The 17,006-nt window shown below is 60.9% G+C and overlaps 1 protein-coding gene across 1 annotated transcript; it reads right to left on the bottom strand.

Moving 5' to 3' along the window:
- Positions 1-744: 744 nt before the first annotated feature.
- Positions 745-16,088, bottom strand: CLIP3 (CAP-Gly domain containing linker protein 3; the record flags this gene model as incomplete). The annotated part of the gene is given in 11 exon segments (XM_069882668.1): positions 745-788; positions 790-869; positions 1,881-2,009; positions 3,956-4,069; positions 5,162-5,297; positions 8,627-8,863; positions 9,967-10,085; positions 12,180-12,341; positions 13,668-13,761; positions 14,898-15,037; positions 15,945-16,088. Coding segments are annotated over 11 exon segments (1,388 nt in total), but the record flags the coding sequence as incomplete, so codon positions are not given.
- Positions 16,089-17,006: the final 918 nt, after the last annotated feature.

Consider the following 17,006-nt stretch of genomic DNA (forward strand, 5'->3'; position numbering starts at 1 on the left):
ATATCCCCCTGTCCCCATATCCCCATATCCCCATATCCCCATGTCCCCATGTCCCCATATCCCCATGTCCCCATGTCCCCATGTCCCATATCCCCCATATCCCCATGTCCCATATCCCCATATCCCCATGTCCCCATATCCCCATGTCCCCCATGTCCCATGTCCCATGTCCCCATATCCCCATGTCCCATGTTCCCATGTCCCCATATCCCCATATCCCCATGTCCCCATGTCCCCATATCCCCATGTCCCCATATCCCATATCCCCATATCCCCATATCCCCATATCCCATATCCCCATGTCCCCATGTCCCCATGTCCCCATATCCCCATGTCCCCCATATCCCCATATCCCCATATCCCATGTCCCCATATCCCCATATCCCCATGTCCCCATGTCCCCATATCCCCATATCCCCCATATCCCCATGTCCCCATGTCCCCATGTCCCCATATCCCCATGTCCCCATATCCCCATGTCCCCATGTCCCATGTGCCATGTTCCCATGTCCCCATATCCCCATATCCCCATATCCCCATATCCCATGTCCCCATGTCCCCATGTCCCCCATGTCCCCATATCCCCATGTCCCCATATCCCCATATCCCCATATCCCATTCCCCATGTCCCCATGTCCCCATATCCCCCATGTCCCCATATCCCCATATCCCCATGTCCCCATGTCCCCATGTCCCCGTGTCCCCGTGTCCCCGTGTCCCTGTCCCCGTCCCCCCCCTCGGTACCTCTGGACGCGGGAGGGGGGGGCAAAGACGCCGTGTTTTGGGGGGGCAGGTGAAATATCGCACCCCGAACACGGACCCGTCGTGTTTCCCGGCTGCCGTGTCCAGCTCCACCCCGAACCAGTAACCTGGGGGGGGGTGTGTCCCAGTTTGGGGGGGGGGGTAGGAAAAAGGGGTCCTAGGGAGAACTGGGAGGGTACTGGGGGGGGTGAATCTCATGGTTTGGGAGGCCCAGGGGGGTCCCCGGTGTTCCAGAAGGGGGGGGATCCCATGGTTTGGGGGGGTCCACGGGGTTCCCCGAGAGGGTTCTGGGGGGGGTCCCGTCATTTAGGGGGTCTTGGAGTGTATTAGGGGTGTCCCATTGTTATTGGGGGGGGGTCCTGGGGGGGGTCCCATGGTTTGGGGGGATCCCGGGGGGGTGTCCCATGGTTTTGGGGGGTCCAGGGGGGTCCCGGGGGTCCTGAGGTGGGGAATCTCATGGTTTGGGGGGGTCCAGGGGGGTCCCAGGGGGTCCTGAGGTGGGGAATCTTATGGTTTGGGGGCGTCCAGGGGGTCCTGGGGGGGGAGTCCCATGGTTTGGGGGGGTCCAGGGGGGTCCGAGGGGGTCCTGGTGGGGGGAATTCCATGGTTTGGGGGGTCCAGGGGGGTCCCAGGGGGGGCGTCCCATGGTTTGCAGGGGATCCCAGAGGGGTGTCCCATGGTCTGGGGGGGTCCAGGGGGGTCCCAGGGGGTCCTGGGGGGGGCAATCCCATGGTTTAGGGGGGTCCTGGGGGGTACTGGGGGGGCCCATTGGTTGGGGGGTCACAGGGGGTCCTGGGGGGGGGTGTCCCATTGTTTGGGGGGGTCACAGGGGGTACTGGGAGGGCCCATTGGTTGAGGGGGATCCCAGGGAGTCCTGGGGGGTCCCAGGGGGTACTGGGTAGGGGGGTCCCTGGGGGGGTCCTATGGTTTGGGGGGTCCCAGGGTGTCCTGGGGGGGGGGTCCCATGGTTCAGGATGGGGGGGGGGGGGTCCCAGGGAGATCCCGGGGACTCTTGGGAGGGTCCAATGGTTTGAGGGGATCCCAGGGGGATCCTGGGGGGGGTCCCAGGGGGTTCCCATGGTTTTGGGGTGTCCCGGGGGGGGTCCCGGGGGTCTCACCGGGGGCAAAGTCGGTGCGTCCGTAGAAGCGGGCTCGGCCGGGGCGCTGTCCGGCCACCAGCACCGCGTCCCCCGGTGCCACCCGGCGGCCATCGCGGTCCAGCCAGGCCGCCGGCCGCTGACGGGACCCTGCGCGGAGAAAACACCAGTACAGACCAGTACGGTACAGCACAGACCAGTATGGAACGGCACGGACCAGTACGGAATGGCACAGACCAGTACGAATCAATATGGACCGGTACAGATCAATATGGACCGGTATGGAACAGGTACTATGGATCAGTATGGAACAGCACAGACCAGTACAGACCAGTATGGATCAGTATGGACCAGTATGGATCAGTATGGAACAGCATGGACCAGTACGGACCAGTATGGACCAGTATGGAACAGCATGGACCAGTATGGACCAGTATGGACCACTATGGAACAGCTACTATGGATCAGTATGGAACAGCACAGACCAGTACAGACCAGTACGGATCAGTATGGACCAGTATGGATCAGTATGGAACAGCATGGACCAGTACGGACCAGTATGGACCAGTATGGAACAGCTACTATGGATCAGTATGGAACAGCACAGACCAGTACAGACCAGTACGGATCAGTATGGACCAGTATGGATCAGTATGGGCCAGTATGGACCAGTATGGATCAGTATGGAACAGCATAGACCAGTACAGACCAGTATGGACCAGTATGGAACAGCTACTATGGATCAGTATGGAACAGCACAGACCAGTACAGACCAGTACGGATCAGTATGGACCAGTACGGACCAGTATAGATCAGTATGGACCAGTATGGAACAGCTACTATGGATCAGTATGGAACAGTATAGAACAGCACGGACCAGTACAGACCAGTATGGACCAGTATGGAACAGCATAGACCAGTACAGACCAGTACGGACCGGTACGGACTAGAATGGACCAGTAAGGACCAGTATGGAATGGTATGGACTACTATCGATCAGTATGGACCAGTATGGATCAATATAGACTGCTATGGATGAGAACAGACCAGTATGGACCAGTACAGACCAGTATGGATCAGTATGGACCAGTATGGAACAGCACGGACTAGTATGGACCAGTATGGACTGGTATGGTTTGGGGGTGCCTGGGGGTCCCCAAATTGAGGGGGGGGGGGCAGTTTGGGGTCCCCAAACTGGCGGGGACGGAGGTGGGGGGGGGTCTGGGGGTCCCCATATTGAGGGGTGGTGTCTGGGGGTCCCTATATTGGAGGGGGGGCAGGTTTAGGGGGTGTCTGGGGGTCCCCAAATTCGGGGGTGGGGCAGGTTTAGGGGTGTCTGGAGGTCCCCAAATTTGGGGGGGGGAGGTTTGGGGGTGTCTGGGGGTCCCCAAATTCGGGGGAGGGGCAGGTTTAGGGGTGTCTGGGGGTCCCCAAACTGGGGGGGGCAGTTTTGGGGTCCCTAATTGGGGGGCTGCAGGTGTGGGGATATCTGGGGGTCCCCAAAGTGGGGGAGGGGCAGGTTTAGGGGTGTCTGGGGGTCCCCAAATTTGGGGGGAGAGGTTTGGGGGTGTCTGGGGGCCCCTATATTGGAAGGGGGGCAGGTTTAGGGGGTGTCTGGGGGTCCCCAAATTGGGGGGGGGGCAGGTTTGGGGGTGTCTGGAGGTCCCCAAATTGGGGGGGGCAGTTTGGGGGTCCCCAAATTCGGGGGAGGGGCAGGTTTAGGGGTGTCTCGGGGTCCCCAAATTCGGGGGAGGGGCAGGTTTAGGGGTGTCTGGAGGGAGGCAGGTTTGGGGGTCCCTAATTGGGGGGGTGCAGGTTTGGGGGTGTCTGGGGGTCCCTAAACTGGGGGTGGGGGGCAGGTTTAGGGGGTGTCTGGGGGTCCCCAAATTGGGGGGGTTGGCAGATTTAGGGGTCCCTAATTGGGGGGGAGGCAGGTTTGGGGGTGTCTGGGGGTCCCCAAATCGGGGGGGGGGCAGTTTGGGGTCCCCAAATTGGGGGGGGGGCAGGTTTGGGGGTGTCTGGAGATCCCCAAATTCGGGGGGGGGGCAGGTTTGGGGGTGTCTGGGGGTCCCCAAATCGGGGGGTCCCCCCCGTACCTCTCTTGTCCTTGCGCCTCTTGGGGGGGGCCCGGGCGGGGGGGCTGCGGGGGGGGGACGGCGGCGCCGGCTGCTCCTCAGCCTTCGAGATCTTGGAGACGGAGGCGAAGACGCCTGCGGGAAGAAGGGGTCACACCAGTATGGACCAGTCCAGACCAGTATGGACCAGTCCGGACCAGTAAGGACCAGTCCAGACCAGTAAGAACCAGTATGAATCAGTAGGGACCAATAAGGACCAATGCAGTTCAGCATGGACCAGTACAGACCAGGAGGGACCAGTAGCAGTAGGGACCAGTACAGACCAGTAGGGACCAGTACAGACCAGTAAGAACCAGTAGGGACCAACATGGACCAGTATAGACCAGTACAGAACAGTAGGAACCAGTAGGGACCAATATGGACCAGTACAGACCAAGAGGGACCAGTAGGGCCCAATATGGACCAGTAGGGCCCAGTGCAGTCCAGTATGAACCAGTCCAAACCAGGAGGGACCAGTATTGACCAGTAGGGCCCAATATGGACCAGTACAGTCCAGTATGGACCAGTACAAACCAGGAGAGACGAGGAGGGCCCAATATGGACCAGTTCAGTCCAGTATGGACCAGTCCAGACCAGGAGGGACCAGTAGGGCCCAATATGGACCAGTCCAGATCAGGAGGGACCAGTATGGACCAGTGTAGTCCAGTATGGGCCAGTCCAGACCAGGAGGGACCAATATGGACCAGTCCAGGCCAGGAGGGACCAGTATGGACCAGTGTAATCCAGTATGGACCAGTCCAGACCAGGAGGGACCAATATGGACTGGTCCAGACCAGGAGGGCCCAGTAAGGCCCAATATGGACCAGTCCAGACCAGGAGGGCCCAGTAAGGCCCAATATGGACCGGTCCAGATCAGGAGAGACCAGTAGGGCCCAATATGGACCAGTCCAGACCAGGAGGGACCAGTATGGAGCAGTGCAGTCCAGTATGGACCAGTCCAGACCAGGAGGGCCCAGTAAGGCCCAATATGGACCAGTCCAGATCAGGAGGGCCCAGTAAGGCCCAATATGGACCAGTGCAGATCAGGAGGGCCCAGTAAGGCCCAATATGGACCAGTCCAGCCCCGGAGGCCCCAGTACGGCCCAGTCCATGCCGGGAGGGCCCGGGACGAGGCGGCGGGGGCCAATACAGCCCAGTATGGCCCAGTAGGGCCCAGTAAGGACCTACCCTGCTTGGGGGGGCAGATGAAGTAGCGGACGCCGCCCACGCTGCCGTCGTTCTTGCCCTCGGGCTCGTCCAGCTCCACCCCCGCCCACTGGCCGCTGGCGAAGGCCGTGGTGCCGCAGAAACGCAGCGTCCCCTCCTGGGGGGGCACCCCGAAACCTCACACCCTCCCCCCAAACCCCAAAACCCAACCCCTGAGCCCCAAAATCCAACCCCAAAATCCAACCCCCGAGCCCCAAAATCCAACCCCGAATCCTCCCGGAAGCCAAAATCCAACCCCGAACCCCCAAATCCAGCCCCGAACCCCCAAAATCCAACCCCGAACCCCCAAAATCCTGAACCCCAAGTCCGCCCGGAACCCAAAATCCAACCCCGAACCCCCAAAATCCAACCCCGGAGACCAAAATCCAGCCCCGAATCCTCCCGGAAGCCAAAATCCAACCCCGAACCCCCAAATCCAGCCCCGAACCCCCAAAATCCAACCCTGAAACCCCAAAATCCTGAACCCCAAATCCACCCGGAACCCAAAATCCAATCCCGAACCCCCAAAATCCAACCCCAAAATCCAACCCCCGAGCCCCAAAATCCAACCCCTGACCCCAAAATCCAACCCCGAATCCTCCCGGAAGCCAAAATCCAACCCGAACCCCCAAATCCAGCCCCGAACCCCCAAAATCCAACCCCGAACCCCCAAAATCCTGAACCCCAAGTCCGCCCGGAACCCAAAATCCAACCCCGAACCCCCAAAATCCAACCCCAAAATCCAACCCCCGAGCCCCAAAATCCAACCCCGGAGACCAAAATCCAGCCCCGAATCCTCCCGGAAGCCAAAATCCAACCCCGAACCCCCAAATCCAGCCCCGAACCCCCAAAATCCAACCCTGAAACCCCAAAATCCTGAACCCCAAATCCACCCGGAACCCAAAATCCAATCCCAAACCCCCAAAATCCAACCCCGAGCCCCAAAATCCAACCCCTGACCCCAAAATCCAACCCCGAATCCTCCCGGAAGCCAAAATCCAACCCGAACCCCCAAATCCAGCCCCGAACCCCCAAAATCCAACCCCGAACCCCCAAAATCCTGAACCCCAAGTCCACCCGGAACCCAAAATCCAACCCCGAACCCCCAAAATCCAACCCCAAAATCCAACCCCCGAGCCCCAAAATCCAACCCCGGAGACCAAAATCCAGCCCCGAATCCTCCCGGAAGCCAAAATCCAACCCCGAACCCCCAAAATCCAGCCCCGAACCCCCAAAATCCAACCCCGAACCCCCAAAATCCAACCCCAAAATCCAACCCCCGAGCCCCAAAATCCAACCCCTGACCCCAAAATCCAACCCCGAATCCTCCCGGAAGCCAAAATCCAACCCGAACCCCTAAATCCAGCCCCGAACCCCCAAAATCCAACCCCGAACCCCCAAAATCCTGAACCCCAAATCCGCCCGGAACCCAAAATCCATCCCCGAACCCCCAAAATCCAACCCCAAAATCCAACCCCCGAGCCCCAAAATCCAACCCCGGAGACCAAAATCCAGCCCCGAATCCTCCCGGAAGCCAAAATCCTACCCCGAACCCCCAAAATCCAGCCCTGAACCCCCAAAATCCAACCCTGAACCCCCAAAATCCTGAACCCCAAATCCGCCCGGAACCCAAAATCCAACCCCGAACCCCCAAAATCCAACGCCAAAATCCAACCCCGAATCCTCCTGGAAGCCAAAATCCAACCCCGGACCCCAACATCCAACCTCGGACCCCCAAAATCCTGAACCCCAAATCCTCCCGGACCCCAAAATCCAACCCTGAAACCCAAAATCCAGGCCCAAACCCCCAAAATCCTGAACTCCAAATCCTCCTGGAACACAAAATCCAACCCTAAACCCCCAAAATCCAACCCCAAACCCCAAAATCCTGAATCCCCCAAATCCTCCTGGAAGCCAAAATCCAACCCCGGAGCCCAAAATCCTGAACCCCAAATCCTCCTGGAACACAAAATCCAACCTTGGACCCCAAAATTCAACCCCGGACCCCAAAATCCAACCCCAATCCCCCAAAATCCTGAACCCCAAATCTTCCCAGAACCCAAAATCCAACCCCGAACCCCCAAAATCCAACCCCGGACCCCAAAATCCAACCCCTGACCCCAAAAATCCAACCCCAAAATCCAACCCCAAACCCCCAAAGTCCTGAACCCCAAATCCTCCGGAACACAAAATCCAACTTTGGACCCCAAAATCCAACCCCGAACCCCAAAATCCAACACCTGACCCCAAAAATCCAACCCCAGACCCCAAAATCCAACCCCAAAATCCTGAACCCCAAATCCTCCCGGAAGCCAAAATCGAACCCCGGAGACCAAAATCCAACCCCGGACCCCAAAATCCAACCTTGGACCCCCAAAATCCTGAACCCCAAATCCTCCTGGAACCCCAAATCCAGCCCTGAACCCCCAAAATCCTGAACTCCAAATCCTCCCAGACCCCAACATCCAACCTTGGACCCCAAAATCCAACCCCAAACCCCCGAAATCCTGAACCCCAAGTCCTCCCAGACCCCAAAATCCAACCTTGGACCCCCAAATCCAACCCCAAACCCTAAAATCCTGCCTCCACCCCCTCCCAAACCCCCAAATCCTCCCTGAACCCCAAAACCCTCCCTGCCCTCCAAGCCCCCGTGGTTGCAGCCCCACACAGGGTCCCCATCGCTGCCTGGGATGCTGTGGGATGCTGTGGGATGCTGTGGGATGCAGCTGGGATGCTGCGGGATGCTGTGGGATGCAGCTGGGATGCTGCGGGATGCTGTGGGATGCAGCTGGGATGCTGTGGGATGCTGTGGGATGCTGTGGGATGCAGCTGGGATGCTTTGGGATGCAGCTGGGATGCTGTGGGATGCTGTGGGATGCAGCTGGGATGCTGTGGGATGCAGCTGGGATGCTGTGGGATGCTGCGGGATGCTGTGGGATGCAGCTGGGATGCTGTGGGATGCTGCGGGATGCTTTGGGATGCTTTGGGATGCAGCTGGGATGCTGTGGGATGCTGTGGGATGCTGTGGGATGCTGCGGGATGCTGTGGGATGCTGTGGGATGCTGCGGGATGCTGTGGGATGCAGCTGGGATGCTGTGGGATGCTGCGGGATGCTGTGGGATGCTGTGGGATGCTGTGGGATGCTGCGGGATGCTGTGGGATGCTGCGGGATGCTGTGGGATGCAGCTGGGATGCTGTGGGATGCTGTGGGATGCTGTGGGATGCTGCGGGATGCTGTGGGATGCTGTGGGATGCAGCTGGGATGCTGTGGGATGCTGTGGGGTGCTGTGGGATGCTGTGGGATGCTGCGGGATGCTGTGGGATGCAGCTGGGATGCTGTGGGATGCTGTGGGATGCAGCTAGGCTGCAGCCTGTCGCTGCGGGGTGCAGCAGGGTTGCAAGCAGCCCCCCCCCTTTTTTTTTTTTTCTCTTTTCTTGCCCCCCCACCTTTCCGCCGTCGATGCGGACGCGGTCGCCGAGCTGCAGGCCGAGGCAGAGCAGCATGAGGTTCCCGGGGAGGTTGTCGTAGTTGGGGAGGGTGACGCGGGGGAGGCTGCAGCTCAGCGGCACCGCGTCCAGCAGCAGCTGCCGCAGCTCCCGCGCAGCCAGCGCCGCCTCCGCCTTGTCCAGGGCCATGTCCGTGGGGTCCGGGACCACCTCGGCCGCCACCTGCCCCTTGCTGTTCTGAAAGTTGGGGGGGACGGACACACAGGGGAGTTTGGGGGGCCCCCAGCCTCGCTGGACCCCAAAAACCCCTCCCAGCAACCCCAATAGACCAGTTTTCCCAGTTCCTGGCCATGCTCCCAGTACCCTAGTCCATCCCAGTCATCCCAGTAGTCCTCAATACCCCATGACACCCCCAAATCCAATCCCTCCCACTAACCCCCAGCACCCCATTTCACCTCCCAGTCATCCCAGTACCCCCCAATATACCCCCTCCCAGTAAGCCCCAGCACCCCATTTCCCCCTCCAGTAACCCCAGTACTCCCAATACCCCACAACAACCCCAAATCCAATCCCTCCCAGTAACCCCCAGCACCCCATTTCCCCCTCCAGTAACCCCAGTACTCCCAATACCCCACGACACCCCCAAATCCAATCCCTCCCAGTAAGCCCCAGCACCCCATTTCACCTCCCAGTCATCCCAGTACCCCCCAATATACCCCCTCCCAGTAAGCCCCAGCACCCTATTTCCCCCTCCAGTAACCCCAATATACCCCTCCCAGTAAGCCCCAGCACCCCATTTCCCCCTCCAGTAACCCCAGTACTCCCAATACCCCACGACACCCCCAAATCCAATCCCTCCCACTAACCCCCAGCACCCCATTTCACCTCCCAGTCATCCCAGTACCCCCCAATATACGCCCTCCCAGTAAGCCTCAGCACCCCATCTCCCCCTCCAGTAACCCCAGTACTCCCAATAGCCCATGACACCCCCAAATCCAATCCCTCCCAGTAACCCCCAGCACCCCAGTATCTCAATCCCCTCGATGTCCCATTACACCCCAGTCCCCCCAGTATCTCAATCCCCTCAATGTCCCATTACACCCCAGTCCCCCCAGTATCTCAATCCCCTTGATGTCCCATTACACCCCAGTTCATCCCAGTATCTCAATCCCCTCCATGTCCCATTACACCCCAGTCCATCCACTATCTCAATCCCCTCGATGCCCCATTACACCCCAGTCCCCCCAGTCCCCCCAGTATCCCCATTCCCTCAACGTCCCAGCCCCCCCTTCCGCCGCGGGTCCCCCCGTGCCCCCCAGTGCCCCCAGTGCCCCCAGTACCCGCAGGGCGGGGTCGGCCCCGTGCTCCAGGAGGCAGCGCACGGCGCCCAGACACAGGTTGGAGGCCGCGATGTGCAGGGCCGTCCCGTGGCTGAAGTCGCTGCAGGTCGAGTGCAGAACTGCGGGAGGGGAAACTGAGGCACGGACCCCGCGGGGGGGACCCCACAGACACAGCCACCCAGGCCTGAGCCCCGCCCCGGACCCCGATGTCTGTCTCCAGGGGACCCCAATGTCCTTCACCCCAGGGGACCTCCATGTCCATCTCCAGGGACCTCAATGTCCATCTCCAGTGATCCCAAAGTACTTCACCCCAGGGATCCCAATGTCCATCTCCAGGGAACCCCAACGTCCATCTCCAAGGGACCTCAATGTCTATCTCCAGGGACCCCAATGTCCATCTCCAGGGGACCTCAATGTCTATCTCCAGGGGACCCCAATGTCCTTCACCCCAGGGGACCTCAATGTCCTCCCCCAGGGACCCCAATGTCCATCTCCAGGGGACCTCAATGTCCTTCACCCCAGGGGACCTCAATGTCCTTCACCCCAGGGACCCCAATGTCCATCTCCAGGGGACCCCAATGTCCTGCGCCCCAGGGGACCCCAATGTCCATCTCCAGGGGACCCCAATGTCCTGCGCCCCAGGGGACCCCAATGTCCATCTCCAGGGGACCCCAATGACCTCCCCCAGAGGACCCCAATCTCCTCTCCAGTGACCCTGATCTTCTCCCCAGCGACCCTGATGTCCCCGTTAGGGCCCCCGATGTCCCCGTTAGTGTCCCTGGTGTCCCCATTAGTGCCCCCAATGTCCCCATTAGTGTCCCCGATGTCCCCATTGGTGCCCCCGATGTCCCCGTTAGTGTCCCCGGTGTCCCCGATGTCCCCGTTGGAGCCCCCGATGTCCCCATTAGTGCCCCTGATGCTCCTGTTAGCGCCCCCGGTGTCCCCATTAGTGCCCCCAATGTCCCCATTAGTGCCCCCGATGTCCCCATTCAGGTCCCTGATGTCCCCATTAGTGCCCTCGACGTCCCCATCAGTGTCCCCAATGTCCTCGTTAGGGTCCCTGATGTCCCTGTTAGTGCCCCTGGTGTCCCCGTTAGGGTCCCCAATGTCCCCATTAGTGCCCCCGGCATCTCTGTTAGCGCCCCCGGTGTCCCCGTTAGTGCCCCCGGTGTCCCCATTAGTGTCCCCGGTGTCCCTGATGTCCTTGTTGGTGCCCCCAACGTCCCCATTAGTGCCCGTGATGTCCCCGTTAGTGCCCCCGGTGTCCCCGTTAGGGGCCCCAGTGTCCCCATTAGTGTCCCCAATGTCCCCATTAGTGCCCCCGATGTCCCCTTTAGTGCCCCCAATGTCCCCGTTCAGGTCCCTGATGTCCCCATTAGTGCCCTCGATGTCTCCATCAGTGTCCCCAATGTCCTCGTTAGGGTCCCCAATGTCCCTGTTAGTGCCCCCGATGTCCCCATTAGTGTTCCCAGTGTCCCCTTTAGGGTCCCTGATGTCCCTGTTAGTGCCCCTGATGTCCCTGTTAGTGCCCCTGGTGTCCCCGTTAGGGTCTCCAATGTCCCCGTTAGTGCCCCTGATGTCCCCATTAGTGCCCCCGATGTCCCCGTTAGTGCCCCCGGTGTCCCTGTTAGGGGCCCCAGTGTCCCCATTAGTGTCCCCAGTGCCCCCATTAGTGCCCCCAATGTCCCCATTAGTGCCCCTGATGTCCCTGTTAGCGCCTCCGGTGTCCTCGTTAGTGCCCCCAGTGTCCCCATTAGCGTCCCTGGTGTCCCTGATGTCCTTGTTGGTGCCCCCAATGTCCCCATTAGTGCCCCTGATGTCCCTGTTAGCACCTCCGGTGTCCTCGTTAGTGCCCCCAATGTCCCCATTAGTGTCCCTGGTGTCCCTGATGTCCTCGTTGGTGCCCCCAATGTCCCCATTCGTGTCCCCATTGTCCCCGTTGGTGCCCCCGATGTCCTCGTTGGTGCCCCCAATGTCCCCAGTCGTGTCCCCAATGTCCCCATTCGTGCCCCCAATGTCCTCGTTGGTGCCCCCAATGTCCCCGTTGGTGTCCCCATTGTCCCTGATGTCTATGTTAGTGCCCCCGATGTCCCCATTAGTGCCCCCGATGTCCCCGTTAGTGCCCCCAATGTCCTCGTTGGTGCTCCCAATGTCCCCATTGGTGCCCCCAATGTCCCCGTTGGTGTCCCCGGTGCGCCCCGGGGTGCCCTCACCGCGGGGGGCGGCGGCGCGGAGCAGGGTGCGGATGAGCTCGGGGACGTCGAAGTAGGCGGCGTAGTGCAGGGCGTTCATGTGCGTCCAGCGGCTGCGCAGGGTGACGTCCCCCCCCAGCGCCAGCAGCCGCGTCGACAGCCGCACGGCCGCCGCGGGGTCCCCTGCCGGAGGGGACAGCCACCCTGGGGACGGGGACACCGCGGCGGGGGGGGGGACATGGGGAGTGGGGACATGGGGAGCGGGGACAGTGGGAGTGGGGACAGCGCCAGTGGGGACATTGGGAGTGGGGACAGTGGGAGTGGGGACATGGGGAGTGGGGACATGGGGAGTGGGGACAGTGGGAGCGGGGACATGGGGTGTGGGGACATTGGGAGTGGGGACAGCACCAGTGGGGACACTGGGAGTGGGGATATTGGGAGTGGGGACATTGGGAGTGGGGACACTGGGAGTGGGGACATGGGGAGTGGGGACATTGGGAGTGGGGATACTGGGAGTGGGGCCACTGGGAGTGGGGACAGCACCAGTGGGGACATGGGGAGTGGGGACATGGGGAGCGGGGACATTGGGAGTGGGAACATTGGGAATAGGGACTTTGGGAATAGGGACATTGGGAGTGGGGACATTGGGAATAGGGACATTGGGAGTGGGGACAGGGACATTGGGAGTGGGGACAGGGGTGGCATCAGGGACACTGGGCACAGGGACAGCATCAGGGTCACCTGGTGTGGGGACAGGGACACCAGGAGTGGGGATGCAGGGGACATCTGGGAACACTAGGGATGTGGGGACACTGGGACTGGGGACACTGGTGGAGAGGGGATACTGGGGTGTGGGGACACTGGGATGTGGGGACACTGGGATGTGGGGACATTGAGGATGTGGGGACACTGGGACTGGGGACACTGGTGGAGAGGTGATACTGGGACGTGGGGACACTGGGACTGGGGCCACTGGTGGAGACGTGATACTGGGATGTGGGGACACTGGGACTGGGGACACTGGTGGAGAGGGGATACTGGGGTGTGGGGACACTGGGACTGGGGCCACTGGTGGGGAGATGCTAGTGGGATGTGGGGACACTGGGACTGGGGACACTGGGACTGGGGACACTGGTGGAGAGGTGATACTGGGACGTGGGGACACTGGGGATGTGGGGACACTGGTGGAGAGATGATAGTGGGATGTGGGGACACTGGGACTGGGGACACTGGTGGAGAGGTTATACTGGGACTGGGGACACTGGGACTGGGGACACTGGTGGAGAGGTGATACTGGGGTGTGGGGACACTGGGACTGGGAACACTGGGACTGGGGACACTGGTGGAGAAGTTATACTGGGACATGGGGACACTGGGACTGCGGACACTGGTGGAGAGGTGATACTGGGGTGTGGGGACACTGGGACTGGGGCCACTGGTGGAGAGGGGATACTGGGGTGTGGGGACACTGGGACTGGGGCCACTGGGCCTGGGGCCGCCCCCACCCACCGACGCCGTGGGCCCCGGCCTTGCAGGCGTAGTGCAGCAGCGTCATGTCCGTCAGTCCGTCCCGGTCGTCCACGTGGCACCCGCGGCGCAGGATCTGCCCAGTTACACCAGTAACACCAGTTACACACCACTTCTGCACCAGTTCCACATCAGTTTCGCACCAGTTCACACCAGTTACACACAGTCACACCCAGTTCCCATCAGTTCCCACCAGTTCACACCAGTTACACACAGTCACACCCAGTTCACACCAGTTCCCACCAGTTCACACCAGTTACACACAGTCACACCCAGTTCCCACCAGTTCACACCAGTTACACACAGTCACACCCAGTTCACACCAGTTCCCACCAGTTCACACCAGTTACACACAGTCACACCCAGTTCACACCAGTTCCCACCAGTTCACACCAGTTACACACAGTCACACCCAGTTCCCACCAGTTCACACCAGTTACACACAGTCACACCCAGTTCACACCAGTTCCCACCAGTTCACACCAGTTACACACAGTCACACCCAGTTCACACCAGTTCCCACCAGTTCACACCAGTTACACACAGTCACACCCAGTTCCCATCAGTTCACACCAGTTCACACCAGTTACACACAGTCACACCCAGTTCACACCAGTTCACACCAGTTCACACCAGTTACACACAGTCACACCCAGTTCCCATCAGTTCACACCAGTTCACACCAGTTACACACAGTCACACCCAGTTCACACCAGTTCACACCAGTTCACACCAGTTACACACAGTCACACCCAGTTCCCACCAGTTCACACCAGTTACACACAGTCACACCCAGTTCCCACCAGTTCACACCAGTTACACACAGTCACACCCAGTTCCCATCAGTTCACACCAGTTCACACCAGTTACACACAGTCACACCCAGTTCCATCAGTTCCCACCAGTTCACACCAGTTACACACAGTCACACCCAGTTCCCCATCACTTCACACCAGTTCACACCCAGTTCCGCACCAGTTCACACCAGTTATGCACCAGTTCCACATTAATTACCCCCAAGACCCCCCTGACCCGCCAGGACCCTCCTTGACCCCCCAACCCCCAGACCCTCCTTGACCCCCTAGGACCCTCCTGACCCCCCAGACCCTCCTGACCCCCAAGACCTTCTCTGACCCCCCAACCCCCAGATCCCCCAGACCCTCCTGACCCCCAAGACCTTCTCTGCCCCCCCGAGCCCCCCGAGCCCCCCACCTCATTTCCGATGATGTCCACACGGTGCTGCACCTGCGGCACCCACTGGCGCAAGATGGCGAAGAGCTGAGGGACCGAGGTGCGAGGGTCCAGCAGGATCGCGCGGCACGCAGCGTCCGAGGGGTCGAAGAACGTGAACGCTGTGGATTGGGGGGGGACACACGGAGAGGGGGGGGACACACGGGGGGACACAGGGACAAGGAACGGGGGACGTGGAGGGAGGGACGTGGCAGGGATAGGAGAGGATGAGGGGAGCATAACCCCATATAAGACATCAGAGAATCCCTCTCCCCATGAGGGGTGTCGGGTTTTGGTGTGGGGGGGTGGTCCTTGTCCCCATTGGGTCCCTGGGGGTGGTCGCTGTCCACTGCAAGGGGGGGTCTCGGGGGTCCCTGTCCCCATGGGGGGGTCTTAGGGGTCTATGTCCCCATGAGGGGGTCTAGGAGGGCCCTGTCCCCATGGGGGGGGGTCTCAGGGGTCTATGTCCCCACGGGGGGTCTGGGGGGTCCCTGTCCCCATGGGGGGGTCTCAGGGGTCTATGTCCCCACGGGGGGTCTGGGGGGTCCCTGTCCCCATGGGGGGGGTCTCAGGGGTCTATGTCCCCATGGGGGGGTCTCAGGGGTCCCTTTTCCCATGGGGGGGGATCTTGGGTTCCCTGTCCCCATGGGGGTGTCTGGGGGGTCCCTGTCCCCTGGGAGGGGGGGATCTGGGGGTCCCTGTCCCCATGGGGGGGGTCTCAGGGGTCTATGTCCCCATGGGGGGTCTGGGGGGTCTCTGTCCCCATGGGGGGGTCTCGGGGGTCCCTTTTCCCACGGGGGGGTCTGGGGGGTCCCTGTCCCCATGGGGGGGTCTCAGGGGTCTATGTCCCCATGGGGGGGTCTCGGGGGTCCCTGTCCCCATGGGGGGGGTCTCAGGGTTCTCTTTCCCTATGGGGGGGTCTGGGGCTCCCATCCCCCACGGGGGGGGTTTGGGGGTCCCATCCCCCACGGGGGTGGTTTTGGGGGGTCCCCTATTCCGCGGGGGGTTGGGGGGGGGGGGTCTCCTCACCATAGTCCTTGGGCAGGGGGGCGGGCGCGGCCGGGTGGACGATGGGTTTCTTGCGCCGCTCCACGATGGGGCTGGAGGGGTCCGGGGGCAGCGCCCCCCCCTCCGGAGGGTCCCCCCCGCGCTCCTTGGTCATGGGGACAGCCTGGAGGGGACAACGGGGACAGTGAGAGCAGGGTCCATGGGGTGGGATGGGATGGGGATAGGGATAGGGATAGGGATAGGGATAGGGATAGGGATGGGGATAGGGATAGGGATAGGGATGGGGATGGGGATGGGGATGGGGATGGGGATATGGGATAGGGATGGGGATGGGGATGGGGATGGGGATAGGGATGGGGATAGGGATAGGGATAGGGATAGGGATAGGGATAGGGATAGGGATAGGGATGGGGATAGGGATAGGGATGGGGATGGGGATGGGGATAGGGATAGGGATGGGGATGGGGATGGGGATGGGGATGGGGATGGGGATAGGGATAGGGATGGGGATGGGGATGGGGATAGGGATGGGGATAGGGATAGGGATAGGGATAGGGATAGGGATAGGGATAGGGATAGGGATGGGGATGGGGATGGGGATGGGGATAGGGATGGGGATAGGGATGGGGACAGGGACGGGGACAGGGACGGGGATAGGGATAGGGATAGGGATAGGGATAGGGATAGGGATAGGGATAGGGATGGGGATAGGGATGGGGATGGGGATAGGGATAGGGATGGGGATGGGGATGGGGATGGGGATAGGGATGGGACGGGGATGGGGATGGGGATAGGGATAGGGATGGGGATGGGGATGGGGATGGGGATAGGGATGGGACGGGGATGGGGATGGGGATAGGGATAGGGATGGGGATAGGGATATGGGATAGGGATAGGGATAGGGACAGGGATAGGGATAGGGATAGGGATAGGGATGGGGATAGGGATAGGGATGGGGATAGGGATGGGGATGGGGATAGGGATGGGGATGGGGATGGGGATGGGGATGGGGAAAGGAATAGGGACGGGGACGGGGATGGGGATGGGGATGGGGATGGGACGGGGATGGGGATAGGGATATGG

Source organism: Phaenicophaeus curvirostris, unplaced genomic scaffold, assembly GCF_032191515.1.
Source record: "Phaenicophaeus curvirostris isolate KB17595 unplaced genomic scaffold, BPBGC_Pcur_1.0 scaffold_277, whole genome shotgun sequence".
Classification (NCBI taxonomy): Eukaryota; Metazoa; Chordata; class Aves; order Cuculiformes; family Cuculidae; genus Phaenicophaeus; species Phaenicophaeus curvirostris.